This window comes from Rhineura floridana, chromosome 2 (assembly GCF_030035675.1).
Source record: "Rhineura floridana isolate rRhiFlo1 chromosome 2, rRhiFlo1.hap2, whole genome shotgun sequence".
Taxonomy (NCBI): Eukaryota; Metazoa; Chordata; class Lepidosauria; order Squamata; family Rhineuridae; genus Rhineura; species Rhineura floridana.
This window is the reverse complement of record NC_084481.1, coordinates 227368502-227384926: the sequence shown is the minus strand read 5'-3', so window position 1 is coordinate 227384926 and position 16425 is coordinate 227368502. Positions and strand designations below refer to the sequence as shown.

The 16425-nt window shown below is 40.6% G+C and overlaps 1 protein-coding gene across 2 annotated transcripts in view; it reads left to right on the top strand.

The window, feature by feature from the left end:
- PPM1A (protein phosphatase, Mg2+/Mn2+ dependent 1A) overlaps positions 1-6268 on the top strand; it is a 64320-nt gene extending 58052 nt beyond the window's left edge. Inside the window, exon 6 of one of the 2 annotated variants that reach the window (XM_061612422.1) lies at positions 396-6268. In XM_061612422.1, the coding sequence (XP_061468406.1) occupies positions 396-425 (30 nt within the window). In that variant the 3' untranslated portion in view covers positions 426-6268. Of the gene's footprint in view, positions 1-323 lie in introns of both variants that reach the window. The other variant, XM_061612421.1, reaches the window with a different exon arrangement.
- Positions 6269-16425: the final 10157 nt, after the last annotated feature.

Here is a 16425-nt window from a genome sequence, read left to right as displayed (position 1 = left end):
TCTAGCTAGGACATCTGGACAGTTGTAGATATATGTAAACTACTTAATAACACACTCAAAGATCTCACCTGATTTAAGAGCCTAAGTGGAACATTCAAATTCGTGCTCCTTAGGAAGTGGCAACTGTATCTATGTATGTATGAACCCTGACATCTGAAAATACTCTGCTATGAAGTAAATAATTTAAAAGTGAGGCCTCACCTAAAAATTATTTGTGTATTAGGTCTGTTGTTAAATGTGGATGAATTATTATTCCCAGAGTAAAGCTCTTCAAAAAGAAAAAAACAGAATCCTAAAACTTTCGACATATCTACCCTTTTCAGTCTGGATTATCCAGAAACTGCTGTAATTTTGGGCGCTCCAGACTTTAAAGGGTTCCTTCTCTTCTTTTTAAGGACTCTGCATCAACTGATGATATGTGGTAAAACTGCCATCTAAGCTGTGGAGTTTACATCCATCCTCATGGAAAATACACCCTGCCCACAGTGACCCTTCTAAACATCCATCCTCCACCTTACATGAAGAGGAAAAGATGTGTTGGTGAAAGTGACTACATCTGAAAACAGCAGTCCCAGCACCTAGCCCAGAAACTGATTATCTTTTTTTCTTTTTGTTGTTTTGCAAAACAGACTTCTGTAAAAGTGATATTGAAACCATAATGTTGTAAATTGGACTCTAAGCAATTTTATGTTGTATGATTTTGTTTTGTAAAGTGCAATTGTGGTTGTACAAAATGCTTATTTAATAATGGAACTGCTTTACATCATTTAAGGTTAGATGAAATGCTTGGTTTGTTGCTCCAAACAATAATAATCTAGCCCTTTCCATTCACATTTGCTTCTGGATTGCTGGGAGCAGCAACCTAGCCAGCTACGTGCTCAGGAGGTGCATAGAAATTATGTTAAGGGTATTTTATATAAAGTCAGATCATTGCAATTCTAGTATGGAAAATAACTGGTATACAGTTAATTCTCCATCAGACTTTTAATTGTTCCCCTTGTTTTTGCATTCCTGTGGGATTGAAAAATCCTATTGAAATATGTGGGAGGTTCAGTGAAAGAATGGGACATGACCATGAAATATAATAATGGGGGTTAAAATGCCTTGATTATTTGCACCTTTTTAAAATAGAACTTTACCTTCAATTTTCAGTTATGTAACAGGCTATGTCTTTCGCTATGTAGTAGGAGCCTGCACCATTTTTATTATCCTGATTGACTGGGTTGGCTGCTGTTCCAAGTAAAATACTTTGAATTCCATTTTATCAATAAAGATTGATTTAACAAACAACAAGAAACTTAACAATGTATGTGTAACTCCTTCCCCCTCTCTTGTCTTCTTGTAAATGAGATGTCATGTGGATAAATATTTTTTATGAACTCATTGCCCATTTATGAAATGGGAAGAACTCTTGAGTGTTGCCCAAGGCACAGGTGGACTTTCCCCCCCAGTTAGTGGGTGTAATGTGGTTTGAGAAAGTTTTTTTACATGGGTTTCTTTCAAGATATTTGCTGTGAGAGAATCACATGAATTTACACTTGCCTCTTGTTAATGAAAACTAATTTGTCAGAGCCTGACAATCTTCCCTATGGTATGTTTTATATGGCCCCATTGACTTAGGGGAAAAAAAGTGTTTTCATAGTATGTGTGATTTGAAATATAGCATGTTTAACTGTTGAAATTAAATTCTAATTTTTTAAAAATTATAAAAGCAGTACAACTAATTTGATTTCTCTCCTACTGAACATTCAGAATAACTTTTCAAATCAGTCATGTGTTTGCAGAACTACTGTTTTGTGCACCTTGTATTTTGTCCTTTTTTACATTGAGAATATTGTATGATCAACATGTAGCTTTCTTTAATATTTCAGTCAGCAGATGCCCCTCCAAAGGAAAATCAACAAAATATATAAATAGGTTGTAGTAATGTAGCTAGACATTTTTTAAAAAGGTGTAAAATATACCTTTTTATAGGAAACAATGTACAATGCGTTTTTCTATATCTGTCGTTTTCCCTAACTTTGAAATATACATTTGTGTGTATATATAGCCTTAAAACTATTGCAGTTAGGGAGTGTTGAACAGTGTTGACAGTTAAAAAGTAACTTAATAATGTCTCAGCTAAGGATAGCATTATGCCAGCAAACATTTTATTTTATTCCTCTTGTTTGTGTGAGGTACTTAACCTTGACATAATTGTAACCAGTTTGTACCCTGTTGAAGCATGAATTAAGAAAACGTAAGCACTATTTGTATTTATAAATTTATATCAACTTTGGGTTAAAGAACCAATCCCTCACCCTACCAACAAATAAATGGTTAAAATGTACAGTTTTGTTGAGTTCAGACTATAAAGATGTCAAATGTATAGCTTCACAAGAACCTAATTAAGAGACCTGTATTTAAAATACTACAAGGTCAGCTAGCAAAGAAGGTTAAACTGCTTCTAGGATTGGTAAGAAAACTTTGCTCCTTTTTCTGTGTAAAGTGTAGTTCTAAAAATTGCAAAACTTCAGACCACCTAGTGGAAACTTAAGGTTTAAAACATTTTATAAATCACAAGTCAAAAGCCATATGATAAAACAAGAATTTAAATGTCATAATGATACAATAGCATATGTTTAAAACTTTTAAGATGCACCCTTAAAAACACCACAATTCTTCTGCTGTGTTGCTAGTAGTACTAAAAAAAGGATTGTGGGGGGCATGATAAAAGAGGCACAGCAGTTGTAGATTTCCTTCCCTTATTTTGGCACTTTAAAGTGGTCAAAGCACTGTGTCAATTATGCCTGCTTAATACACTGCTATTTTATATATACCAAAATGAGATTAAATTCATATAACCAATGCACCACATATTCCAGCAAGGGCGCTCACTCACTCTTGTTCATTAGTCTGCAAAAAAGGAAAAAGTACTTTTCATTTTTGCAACTTTTTGAAAATGCTAAAAATGTTGGAACACCTCAGGGGCAATGCAGCAGCATTTTGAAGAATTATGTGCTATTTATTTCCGTAACTGGAGGGGAGGAGTGGATGCCTCTGTGCCGATGAAATAAAGTAATATGATGGTCCCAAATGTACCTGTAAGGTGTTAATATTTTGTTCCTTTGCTTTTTACTACTTATCCATACTGTTTGGTATTTTTTTTATTTTTTGACAGCATTAAATATCTGACCACTACAGTTTATATTTTTCAGTGACTTCTGACAACAGTATCAAGTACTCTCAAACATCAAGAATACCTACTTTGTTACACTTTTTATGATAGTCATCTTGGTTGAATTCAGTATAATGTGTTTGAGTTGGTTCCACATCTTGTGGTTTACGAAACATTGAACTATTACCAATCTTCTGTTTTTGCAGGTTTTTGTACAGTTACACCTGTTAAATGGGTGTTCACTGTACAAAATTGAGCTGAAAGCACAGGTTTGGATTCATTTCTACAGATATATTTTGCCCTGTGGTTAATGTTCATTCAAATATACATCTCTAAGCTGAAATATTTCAGTGCCTGAAATTATAGTTTTGCCATATGAGGCCCCATTCACCCAAACATTTAACCTTAGAAGAATTAAAGATTTCTAACCTCATAGGTTAGAAACCTCTATAAAGATGAATGTATAACTCATTGCGATATCTGCTTAGTACAGAAGTATAACTGGCTCAAAGCAATAGGCTGGTTTTACTTTATGTAATTGTCTTATTGTTTGGAGCAATTGGTGTCCAAAGTGAAGAAAATCTCATCCATGCATCATCACGTGTGATAAGTGTGTTCTGTGTTGTCTTCATAGAATGCAAAACAGAATAACAAAATAGTATGAATGGTGCAATGCAAAGCCACACTAATTGGAGTTGGTAATCAAGCAAAGAAGTTATCACAATAGATCACTGGTATTAAATTTAATTCTTTTTTATTGTTATTGGGCCTATATCTCTGAGCAAGTTGAAGCTGAGTGGTGGACATCCCCTTTTCATTATCCCAAGAAGGTAAAAAAAATCCCTGTTGCTGCTGCCATAATGCATTGCTCCTCTGCTTCCAATCAAAAACATTTGGGGTCTCCAAAAGAGGATTAATTTTGTATACTGTCCACGTTCAGAGATAGTGAGTGGATAAGTATGTGCAAGTGCCTTTACAGCCCCAGCATGTACAAATGGAAAACATTGGGGGCTTAACTTAAAGAGAAGTGCAAACCAGATACCATTTCCTTCCAACATTTTTCCCTCTGAGATTGGAAATGCTGAGTAGTAAACAATTGCAACAAGGAGTGGGTCTCTGTGCTACTTTCAGGTGCTATCAGAGATGACTATAAAGGGAACATACAGTGTATCTCCCCATAGCAATCCCCATTCTTCCTTCCCCTGCCCTCTATGCTATCTTAATACAATTTGACCTGTGCTGATATTTACACCGTGTTCCCCTACCACCACCATCAAATTACACAGCAGGGATGAGACAGCAGCCAGGACAATGTCAGGTGATGGGTCAAGTTGTGCTACATCTTATGAAAGCTGTTTCTGGCGACAGTGCCATTTTTTTTGATAACCTTAGTTTGCACAGGTGTTCTAATCCTTGTATCTTATCCTTCCTTGAGGAGCTTTGGACACTACATGGATGAATTCATGCTCACAATAGCCCAGTGGTTAAGCTGAAAAGTGATGATTGGCCAAAATCACCCAGCAAGCTTCATGGCTGAGCTGGGGTTTAAACCTCAATCTGCCTGGTACAAGTCTCAGCACTCAGTCCAGTAGACTGTGGTACATGGGATAGACTAATGGGAAGTGCACATTCATGCATTATGACCATTCTGGAATGCTAACCTCAGTACCTGATGTAAAGGAAGGGTCCTACATTACAGAGATCATTGAGTGAATGCAATGGGAACACCTCTGTAAGCAGCTTTTCTGTCAGAGCATTCTGTTCTCGGATGCATCCTAAGGATCTATATATTGTGACCTATTTTAGTCTCTTCCTTCTTTCTGCCTCCCAATGCTTTTTGCTATTTTGCAGTGCTGAACTTGCATTCTGTTTAAAAGGCGTCATCCTCACACAGAAGTGCGGAGTAGGGGGAGGGAATCCCATGCCGAGCTAATATTTAATAACTGATTTAAACAAAGTTACCTCAGTAGGCCAATGGTGAATTTTTTTGAAGCCCCTTTGTATCTTGGTAGGGTGGTATTTTCATGTAGTCCTGCTTCTAATCTTGCCTGGGAAGAAGCAGGTATACTGCAGTTAGAGTAGGCCGGGGGGGCATTGAATTGTCCTGAAAGACACAGGCTAAGAAAGCTGTTAAATAATGTTGCTGAGTTGGCTGTTTAAAATGCCCAGGCAGAACACACTGTGCTTTCTGCCTCAGCTGAGCCAGGGAGCCATTTCCCAATAGCTTTTAACTAGTAACAGCAAAGCAGCAAATATCAGTGTTTTGCAGAGTTTTCCTGGCTCCATGGGGCACTGGCACAAATTGCTTTAGCTGCTTCCAGGTGTGTCCTAGGGGAGCTACAAGCTATAGTACTTCCTTCCGGTAGACCAGCCTTTCCCAGCTAGTGGGCCACCAGATGTTGTTGGACCACAACTCCCATCAGCCTCAGCCAGCATTGCCAATGGTCAGGAAAGATAGGAATTGCGGTCCAACAACATATATATATAAATTCAGTTGAAAAAATACATTCTGCTCAGTGAGTCATAATCTGTTGCTGCTTTCCAGAAACTACAGCTGTGTTGCCTGGGGCTGATGGGAATTGGCAGTTATAGTCCGAAACACCTGGAGGGCGCAAAGATGTTGAAGGCTACCCTAATCCCTGACCAGCTCTTTAAGCTGTGATCTATATAGTTTCTCCTTATTGTTGGTTAATCCTTGCAATTAACCCTTATCCTTTTCCAGTTTACAGCTATGCTGTGTTTTGATTACAGTTTGCTTCCTGGCAGTAGAGTCCTTAGCCAGTTGTTTGCCTGCCAGAGAGCATGTAATTTTATTGAAGCCCTGTTGAATTTCACTGACGCAAGGCAATCTCCCTTTAGCCACCTTTTCTTCTTGATAACCATTCGAGAGGCTTCTATTTACAAAAGGAGGCCAATATTGTTTATACATGGTATGGTGACCTATTTTTGTAAGATTTGCTTATACGTTAACAATGATGTTTTGTTGCACCTTGAAGACTGTCTCATTGAAGGCGATCGAGACATAGCTTAGAGCACTTGTTCTCACTCTCATGTTGGTTTTACACATGAACAGCCAACCTGTTTTAAGCAATAAACACACTGTGGCTTAGAGTTGGATTTTCCGTATCTTCTTTAGTGTACAGTTCCAGTATGTTCACTTCTTTGTCTAGCAAAATACTGCAAATTCACCACAGGTAGCTGTTCAACATGAGGCCAGTCGCTCTGCTTTGTTCAGCAAGGGTACAACATAGGAATGATCCATGCAGTGGTCCTGCCCTGCTTTTTCACTGCTGCCTAGCACTTGTTTCCTATCACTACTACCCTTTACACAGGATTAATCCAAGTATGTCTACACGTTATTTTACTTTGTTCTTACTTGTACAGGCCTTTGCCTTAATTTGGAAAGGTTGACCTTCAGGTTATTTTCTTTTAATGATTAATGACTGCTTCACAACCAATATCTGTCTTTCTTCCCCTATCTCAGTACAAAGAAAAGCTTCCTAACATGTCAGAGGAATGCCTGCTGCAATCATTTACTGCAGTATAGATACACTGTTGTGATTTGCCTTTAACGGACATTTATCCTCAAATTCACTACTTTCAAGCAAAGGTGTAAGCACAAAGCATTCTTTAGAACCCTAAACCATCTATGCAGGACACTGTTAAGTTTCATAAGATCACTTCTGCATGGGTTTCTTCAAATGGGTTCATCTCCCCCCCTGCAACATTGATTATGAAATAGAGAGGAGAGATTGGATGCCAGGAAGAGCCTTTATCTGAACCTAGTTTCCTCTTTGCTTCAGGAGCAAAGGGAGGTTCAGCCCTTTGTCCATTAAACAACCATCAGGGGAAGGGACTGGGCTCAGAGATTTTGTACCAGATAGTGTGCAGTCTTTGAGCCCATATTCTCTTTCCCCCTTGTGGTCGCTTTAGAGGCCATGTGAATGAAAAAGGACTACTTAAAGTGTGTCAACTTGAAGGAGAATCTCTATGGTTGTCATTCACTGCTATGGAGAAAAGTAGTGCTACTTGTAGACACTGCTAAGGGCAAAACCTCTGCACCACTGGCCTCTGACGGATTTTGCATAATATGCAATGGTTATGCTTAGAGTGTGCAGACATAAACCCAAGGTCTCCTTGCAATAAACAAGCTGTTTCGGTAAACATACTGTGTCAGTCATTACAACTAGTCAGGAGCTTCTTCCATTATCTGTAGGACCAATTCTAAAAGAGGAGTCATGTTCGATTCTAACAGCTAGAAGCTGCGACATACCTATTAGATGCTTTTGCAGGTCACATCCAACTTCATCAGATTAGTCTTTAAATACATGGGTGGCAGGAGAGCACCTAGGGTGGCGGTTGGACTTTTGGATGACAAGGGAATAAAAGGTGTACTAAAAGAGGAAAAGGAGATTTCAGAGAAGTGGAATGAATTCTTTGGAACTGTCTGCACAGCAGAAGTTGCAGGGTAGATCCCTGTGGAATAACTAGCTTCACAGGAAGGGTGTCCGAGGAACTGAGGCAAATAGGGGTGATAAGAGATGAAGTTCTAGGCCTTGTTGACAAAAAGTGACAGATCACCAGGTCTGGATGGCATCCCCTTGGGAGTTCTTGAAGAACTCAAATTTGAAATTGCTGATCTTACAACAAAAATATGTAACTTGTCCCAAAGATCAGTCTCTGAACCTGAGGACTTAAAAGTGGCAATATAAAATGAATCTGGGGGATCCAGGAAATTACAGGCTGGTTAGCTTAATATCCATTCTAGGAAAGCTGATGGAAACCACTGTTAAATATAAAATTACCAAGCTTTAAGAACAAGAAGCTTGGCTGAAGCAGAGCCAGCTTGGCTACTGCAAAGGTAAGTCCTGTCTCACTAACCTTTTGAAGTTCTTTGAGAGTGTCGATAAGCATGTTATTTATTTATTACCTACTGGCCCTTCACCATAAGGTCCCAGGGTGAGTTACAGCTATTTAAAACCAGTTTAAAACAAAATACAGTCACAGGAATAAGGTGGTCCTGAAAATATGTATCTCAAGTATTAAAGGCCAGGGTAAAGATAAAGGTGATCCAGTTGACATTGTGTACTTAGACTTTTAAAATGCTTTTGACAAGTCTCACACCAAAGATTCTTGAGTAAGCTTAGCTGTCATGGAATAAGAGGAGATGCCTCTTACAGATCAGTAACTGGTTAAGAAACAGAAAGTAGGCAGCAGGAATAAATAGACCGTGGTGGAATGTAGAAAGTGGAGTCCCTCAAGGATCTATATTGGGGCCTGTGCTTTTTAACTTGTTCATAAATGATTTGGAGTTAGGGGTGAGCAGAAATGTAACCACGTTTGCTAATGATACCAAGTTATTCATGGTTGTTACACCAGAAAGGAGTTGCAAGGAGCTTCAAAAGATCTCTCCACACTGGGTGAATGGACAGTAGAATGGCAAAGATAATTCAGTCTAAGCAAGTGTAAAATGATGCACATTGGGACGAAACCCCTGAAAAGTTCACACATATGCCCATAGGGTCTGAACTGGCAGTGACTGACCAGAAACAAGACCTTGGAGTCTTAGTGGATTGCTTGATGGAGATGCTGACCCAGTACATGGCAGCTGTAGAAAAAAGTGAATTCCATATTGGGGATAGTTAGGAAAAGGGTTTGAAAATAAAACTGCCAGTGTACAATCCTATGGTGAGACCACACATGGAATACTACGTACTGTTCTGGTTGCCGTATCTCAAAAAAGGATATTTTAGAGATTGAAAGGGTTTAAAAATGGCAACCAAAATGATCAAGAGGATGGTGCAACTCCCCTATGAGGAAAGGTTATAAAATTTAGGGCTTTTTAATGTAAAATTATGCATGGTGTGGTGAACGTGAATAGGGAGATTTTTTTTCTCAGTATTAGAACTTGGGGCCATCCAATGAAGGTGAATGTTGGAGGATTCAGGAGAGACAAAAGTAATTCTTCACACAGCACATATTTAAACTATGGAATTTGCTCCCACAAGATTTGGTCATGGCCACACACTTGAATGGCTTTAAAATCATTAGGCAGGTTTCCCGTGGGCGTCTGTTGGCCACTATGAGAACAGGATGCTGGACTAGATGGGCCACTGGCCTGATAAAGCTGCAGGGCTCTTCTTATGTGCAACAGGTTAATTTTCTTAATTTCAGTTAGTTGCTGAAGTTTGTTAGCAAACTTAACTCTGCAAAGCTCTAGAATTATACCTAACTGCACATCTATTTATTTATTTTGATAGTTTATATACCACTTACATTGTCTAAAAACTCAATATAATGAACTAAAAATCAATTTAAGGTATAAAATCAGAATTCAGGCAAAATGCCTGCTAGAATAAAGTGCCAAAAGTTCAACTGGAAAGCAGTTCAGTAAACATGGCCCAAAAATGCTGAACCCCTGGTGGATACAAGATGCACATCTATGTGCTTCTCTCCCCACTGCAGCTTGCTTTAAAAATAATAACTTCAGCTTTGTGGTGCTAGACTTGAGCCAATAATTTTCTGGAGTCACCTAAGGATGGAGAGTTGAGACAGGAAAGTATAAACGCCTTTTGTGAGCTGGTCACATTCTATTTCCTTTCCCATTGTGCTGGGGTCTTTGTAAGTGTAATGTTATACCAAGGATTGGACACTTCCACAAAGAAACTTTGGGGGTGGGGGGTGTACAATTGGCAGAGTGAATGGGAAAGTCATAGGAATGGAAATGTTGCACCTGGTGTTATTAATTGCCTGCATGGAATGGGATAGGTGAGAAAGGGAGGGAAGATGGGCAAAGAGAGACAAAAAGCCAGGTGATTATTTGGATTGTGGTGGAACGATATCTGATGCAGCCAGAACAAAGATATGCTAACCGGGAGTCTACATTTGACAGGGTTAGTGCTCTTTTTTGGCTTTCATCCTCATACTTCTTTCCTGAGAAATCTCCTTGGCTTTGTCCAGTTTTTCACTGTTGCACCTGTTGTGAGCTGAACGATAAAGCACAAAAGCCCCCCTTGAAAACTTTGCTTCTGTTAATGTTGTGCTTTTGAGCAGCCCAGGCTCTCATTTTTTAGACTACTTGTTTGTATGCTACAGTCTGGAATTTGCACCTAAATCCTTTCCTCAAAATTCTCTCTGAATTTTCATGTTGCATATTCTTCAGATATTGTCTGGATACTGGAAAAACTGCTGAAGATTTCCTGAGCAGTAGGTATCTGTATTTGGCATCCTTTGGCATTCAGTATTTGACAGTATGCAATAGTTAATGTCAACATGCTCAGTGTTTGATAGCTGGTACATGCAATGGAATTAAATACTTCACAAGTGATAATCTCATGGCATGTGCTCTTAGCCAATTTTGGACAGTTTGTGAGATGTCCCCTTTCCAAAATAATGAAGAGATGTCAACATGTCTAAAGCAGTCAAATTTCAAATTGAAGCCAAATTTTGCATTTAGAATACAAATTTGTATTTTCATATTTGGAGGTTAAGACTGATCATGATGGCTGTGACCATCTCTAGTACTGAATACAGTATAAGGAAGTATGATCTGACTCACCTTTATACTGAGTCAGACCATTGGTCCATCTAGCTCAGTATTGTCTACACTGACTGGCAGTGATTCTCTAGGGTTTCAGGGAGGGAATGTTCCCAGCTGTACCTGGAGATGCTGGGGATTGAACCTGGGACCTTTTGCATGCAAAACAGATGCCCTACCGTGAGCTGTGGAGTTGGTATGTCTCTGAATACCGGTTGCTGGGAAGCACGAGTGGAGAGAGTTGCTGTTGCACTTACTCCTCCTTACAGGCTTCCCAGAGACATCTGGCTGGCCACCATGGAAACAATGTTAGACCAGATGGACCTTTGGCCTGATCCAACAGGGCTCTTGCGTTCTTGACATTCTAACAAGAAGCAGCAACCTAGCTTATCCAAACTTTTGATTTTGTTGGTTTTCAGTATTTTAGCATAACCCAGAAATCCAGGGATGTTGGCATACTAGGCACTGACAAGTTCTATTCTCTCTTTCTCTCACCCCCCACCCGCGCAATTATTATTTAGTTCTTGTCATCCTCTGTCACTCTGTTTAGCCGTTAAAGTCACACTAATGCAATCGCACAGCGTCCAGCTTGCTTCTCCCTGGGGCAGGAGGTCTAATGTCACTTGGGTACAATCCAGTTCGCAGTGGGAGAGATGGACTAAATCTTTTTACTTGCAGAGTTGTCAAAGAAAGCCAGGCTGCCTGCTATCAAATGTGTGCAGCCCCCACAAGGCTTTGAGTATGTGCACTGATACAGAATGGATTGTTGCTAACCCTCCGAGGCATCATTGTCAAGGTCAGGAACTGCTGATCTTTCTGAACAACCAACAACAACAACAAGGGGAGGGGGGAAGAAAAGGGTTTCTCAAAGTATGACCCTTAAAGAACCTCAGGACTCCTTTGAAAATAATGAAACTGGATTGTTTGTGTTTGATTTATTGCTAAAATGTGTTTGGTTTTGCCCGGGGAACCCTTTGGAGCCACGTAGCCCACCAAATAATGCCAGTGTATCTGGACACTAATGGAACTGCAGAGTTATTGAGAGAGGCAGGACAGTTATCTGTGCAGCAGCAGGACAATTCTAAAAGCAACGTAATGCAAAAGTGAGTGGTTCTCCTCTGTGGTCACTGTTAATACTCTGGTTATATCTTCTGTATGTCCTCTATGTGCTTCATCTGAGGGAGGTGCAGAGAGTAGTTACCTGAGATCAGGCTTTTTCAGTGGTGGCCCCGTTTATGAAATGCTCTGGCCTTTGTCATTTTTTAGGTGCTAGAGACTAAGACATTTATTTACCCAGGCTTTGGGGGGTTGTTAGCCTCTACTGTAGTGCTCAACTTTTAGTGGGATGGGATAGGACTTGTCCTTGTCCTTGGATTATTGGATGAACTTCATTTGGCTTTTCATTTATTTTCCATTTTTTCTATTTGTATCTTAAGTCATTTTGAGACTTTTTTGTATAAAGCAATTAACGAATGCAAATAAATAAGACTCTCTTAGAGCCTTAACTCTGTTCTGTAATGTAAACAGGCAAGAGGAACTTGATGTGGCTAGAAAGGCTGGTTCGTATTAAAACTGGGAAACAAAGATACTGGAAATGAGGCATTCAGCTTGGAATCCATGCAGTTAATATGGGGTGGGGAGAGAGAGGGCAAATATTAAATTATATCACTAAAGGCAAAAATTAGGGCCTCCACCAAGTTTTGCCCAACCAGAATTTGCACTGGAATGCATGATGGGCTGGAGTTGGTTGCAAAACAAGAGTCAGACTTTATTGGGATCCAGAGTTGGTTCCATAGGCTTGGGCAGGATTACGCCACTTTGCACCTCATTACATACTTCATCAGAACAAAAATGGATAATTTCTCACAGATAGCACCTGGATATCCCCTTATATCTTATTTTATTTTCCAAAACTATGATCATCTCTAAATATTTTATATATGTGATAATGGCATCCCTTTGAATGGAATCCAGAATATAAGAGAGAATAAAAAATCATAATTTGGGTATTTGGCATAGTTCCTCCACAAGAGTTTAATCAGTGGAGATATACTGCAAGGGTTTGTTGCACCTAATGTGACTGTAATTTAATGGGTCCTTAAAGCATAACATAGAAAGTTTATATAGTATAAAAATACACGCCTATAATCCAAAGGTAAAATCCCCAAATATAAGAAAAGGATGATTCTCACAGCATCCTGTTCTCACAGTGACCAGCCAGGTGCCTGTGGGAAGCCTGAAAGCAAGACTTGGGCACAACAGCACTCTCCCCGCTTATCAGCTACTGGCATTCAGAGAGGCATACTGCCTCAGACAATGGCACAGTGGGGGGGAGAGCCTGGCTGGGAGTCCAGAGTCTGTGAGTTCAAATCACCACTCATGTCTCCTGGTTGTAAAGGGCCAGCTAAAGATCACCCCACAGTGAGTGGCTCAGGGGTTACGTGCCCTGCCACCTGTGCAGCCGTGGACAAGCTGCAGAGTCCCAAGGAGCCCAGTTGCTCCCCAGCTGCGGACAAGGAAGAGACTGGCTTGTGCAGCTGTGACAAGCTGAGCAGGCCCTAGCCAGCTGGGGAGGACTAGCCTCAGAGGGAGGCAATGGGTAAACCCCATCTGGATACCGCTTACCATGAAATCCCTATTCATAGGGTCGCCATAAGTCGGGATCGACTTGAAGGCAGTCCCATTTCCATTTCATGGTGGCTAGCAGCTATTGATAGCCTTATCCTCCATGAATTTGTCTAACCCTCTTTAAAAACTATCCAAGGCGGTGGCCATTCAGACAGATGATTCCCCACTGCTGGGATATGAAATGGTACAGCCTAGTAGCAGCTGCACTGTTTGTGGAACTAGTTTTAAGAAACAGTGATTAAACGTTGACTATTAGACCAGGCCTTAAAAGGCTGATTATTTTCCCAAATGCATGCTTCCGACTGTCACTTCATCTTTGCATTAGCCCTACTTTGGGGAAGGGGAATAAATCTGCACTGCAACATTTTTTCTTTATTTACGTGTGAACTGGTTCAGATGAGAGTCTGGGACTGGCAATAGGAAGAGGCAGTTGCAGGTGATGATTAAGAGACAAAATATATGCTCCACTGCGAATGTGGGTAGCAGCCAAGCAGCTGCCCATCTCCCAAGGCCAGCCCTACCATTAAGCAGAGTGAGGCAGGTGCCTCCAGCGGCAGATGCTATAAGGGGCAGTGGCGGGAGCACCTTGCATGTTCCCTTCTGTTGGGAGACTGAGCTGTAAATGGCCTGCCCAGCACCCCCTGAGCTAGCCTGCTGCCCTCAGATCTGGTAGGGGACAGTCATTCATTGCCAATACCATCTTATCAGGAGGTTCATTCTGCTCGATATAGGAAACGGACCTTTAGTGTGGCGGCACCAACCCTGGGGAATTCCCTCCCTTTGAATATTAGGCAGGTGCCATCTCTGCTACCTTTTCGGCGCCTTTTGAAGACTTTCCTCTTTCAACAAGCCTTTTAGGTTGAGAGCTATCCCAGTCTGTGTCTGTATTGGAATTGCTTTTAATATGTTTTTTTAAAACAATATGTTTTTAACCCTTTTTTAAAGATTTTTTAAAATGTTTTTAACACTGTTTTGTCTTAATGTATTTTAAGATTTGTTTTTATGAAGTTTTAAAGTGTTTTTAGTGCCTTGTTTGCCACCCTGGGCTCCTGCTGGGGGGAAGGGTGGGATGCTAATTGATTGATTGATTGATTGATTAATTAATTAATTAATATAATGATGATGATGATGATGAAATAAAATGCAACAGCCAACCAACTGGGCGTCTGTACATGGAACAGCAGTGCAGTGGCAAATTCAGAAATGGCTTCCTTTATGGAATCTCTTGTTTGGCCTTCCTCTTTTTCTACTCCCTTCTGTTTTCCCAGCATTATTGTCTTTTCTAGTGAATCCTGTCTTCTCATGATGTGTCCAAAGTATGATAACCTCAGTTTCATCATTTTAGCTTCTACAAATTATAGAATAATCTGGCCAGGCCTGAATACTGCTTTCTGCTTATCACCGCCACCACTTGTCCTTTCTCACTGTCAAGAGATATTGCTTTAGATTTATATCCCGCCCTTCCTCCCAGTAGGAACCCAGGGTGGCATAAAGGCTTGCTTACAATTGACACTTATTGGACTCCTCTCAGTAGCTAACACTCTCCCTTTCTTGCTGATTGGCTGATAGGATGCTGGAGCCATAGGGATCCTGCTGGGACCTGGCTTCCAAAAAAGTAAGGGGTCTAAGACTCTCTGGGACCCTGGATGACTACACTTCTGACATGGAATGATGGGGGCACCATCTTTACCTTCACCTTAGGCACCAAAATTCCTTGGGGTGGCCCTGCCATCTTCCACTGCAAGCATCCTTGGGAGAGGGCAGTTTGCATTGGGGGAACAAGGGGAATGCTTAACCCTTCCCCTGAAACTTCCCCCCGTACTTTTGCCCTTAGAGGGTTTATTTATTTATTTAAAGGGTGTATAAAACATCCACCCTTTGAAAATATTGCGGTAGTGTTCAAAAAAAAAAGTAATCCAGTAAGAACATATGAAATCCGTCCGTAAAACCAACATGAACAATATCTAGTAATGCTACCCTAAAGAAGCCTGGTTGGGTTTCAAAAGGTCTTAAGGGAGGCATCTGAAAGAACAAATTGTTGGCCCCGTCTTGATTTCCAGGAGGAGCATGTTCCAAAGTGTGGGTGCCAAATACAGAATAATTTTTTCTCCTTAATCTTACCCCCTGATGATGCTTCATGGAAGGGACAGGACAATTTCCTAATAGCTGAATGTGCTTTTTAAAAAAAGAGTAACGCAGTGTTGCACAGGATTGCTCCAATCTTTATGATTCAGATCACTGATGCAATTAGACTCTGGATGTAATAGTCTTATGCCCCACCCTTGGAAAGCTGGTCCTCCTGCTTCACCCCCCCACCCCTCCTGCTGAGTGAGCCCTCAACTTCTGCCCTAAACATCACCTGCCCCAACATCACTGCTGATTCTGATTTGCCATTCTCACCTCTCTGCATCTTTACATGAAGAAGTTTCTGTCCCCTATCTCCCCAGAGGGTGCGGAACATCTACATGCATTCACATGGGTGAAGACAGCAGCATCCTACATATTCTCTCTGAGTTAGATGGCGACATGTTCAAGGCAAAGACTTTGTTTTGTTTGTTACATAAGAACATAAGAAGAGCCTGCTGGATCAGGCCAGTGGCCCATCTAGTCCAGCATCCTGTTCTCACAGTGGCCAACCAGGTGCCTGGGGGAAGCCTGCAGTCAGCCCAAATAACAAAAACAAGACGTGCTGTGCTTATCTTGTTTTAGCAGGGAGGAAGCAACAATATTAAGACAGTTGGTATAATTCAGATAGTTACTTTAAATATGTTTGTTTTGTTTTATTTATTACATTTATATACCACCCCATAGCCAAAGCTCTCTGGGCGGTTTACAAAAATTAAAAACATTGAACATTAAAAACAAATATACAATTTTAAAACCATACAAAGTTTAAAACCATGAAGCACAGATGAACAAGGTAAAAGACCTGGGATCAGAGCTCAGCACATGCGGTTAGAATGCCTGGGAGAAAAGGAAAGTCTTGATCTGGCGCCGAAAAGATAACAATGTTGGCACCAGGCGAACTTCACTGGGGAGATCATTCCATAATTTGGGGGCCACCACTGAAAAGGTCCTCTCCCTTGTTGCCAGCCTCCACGCT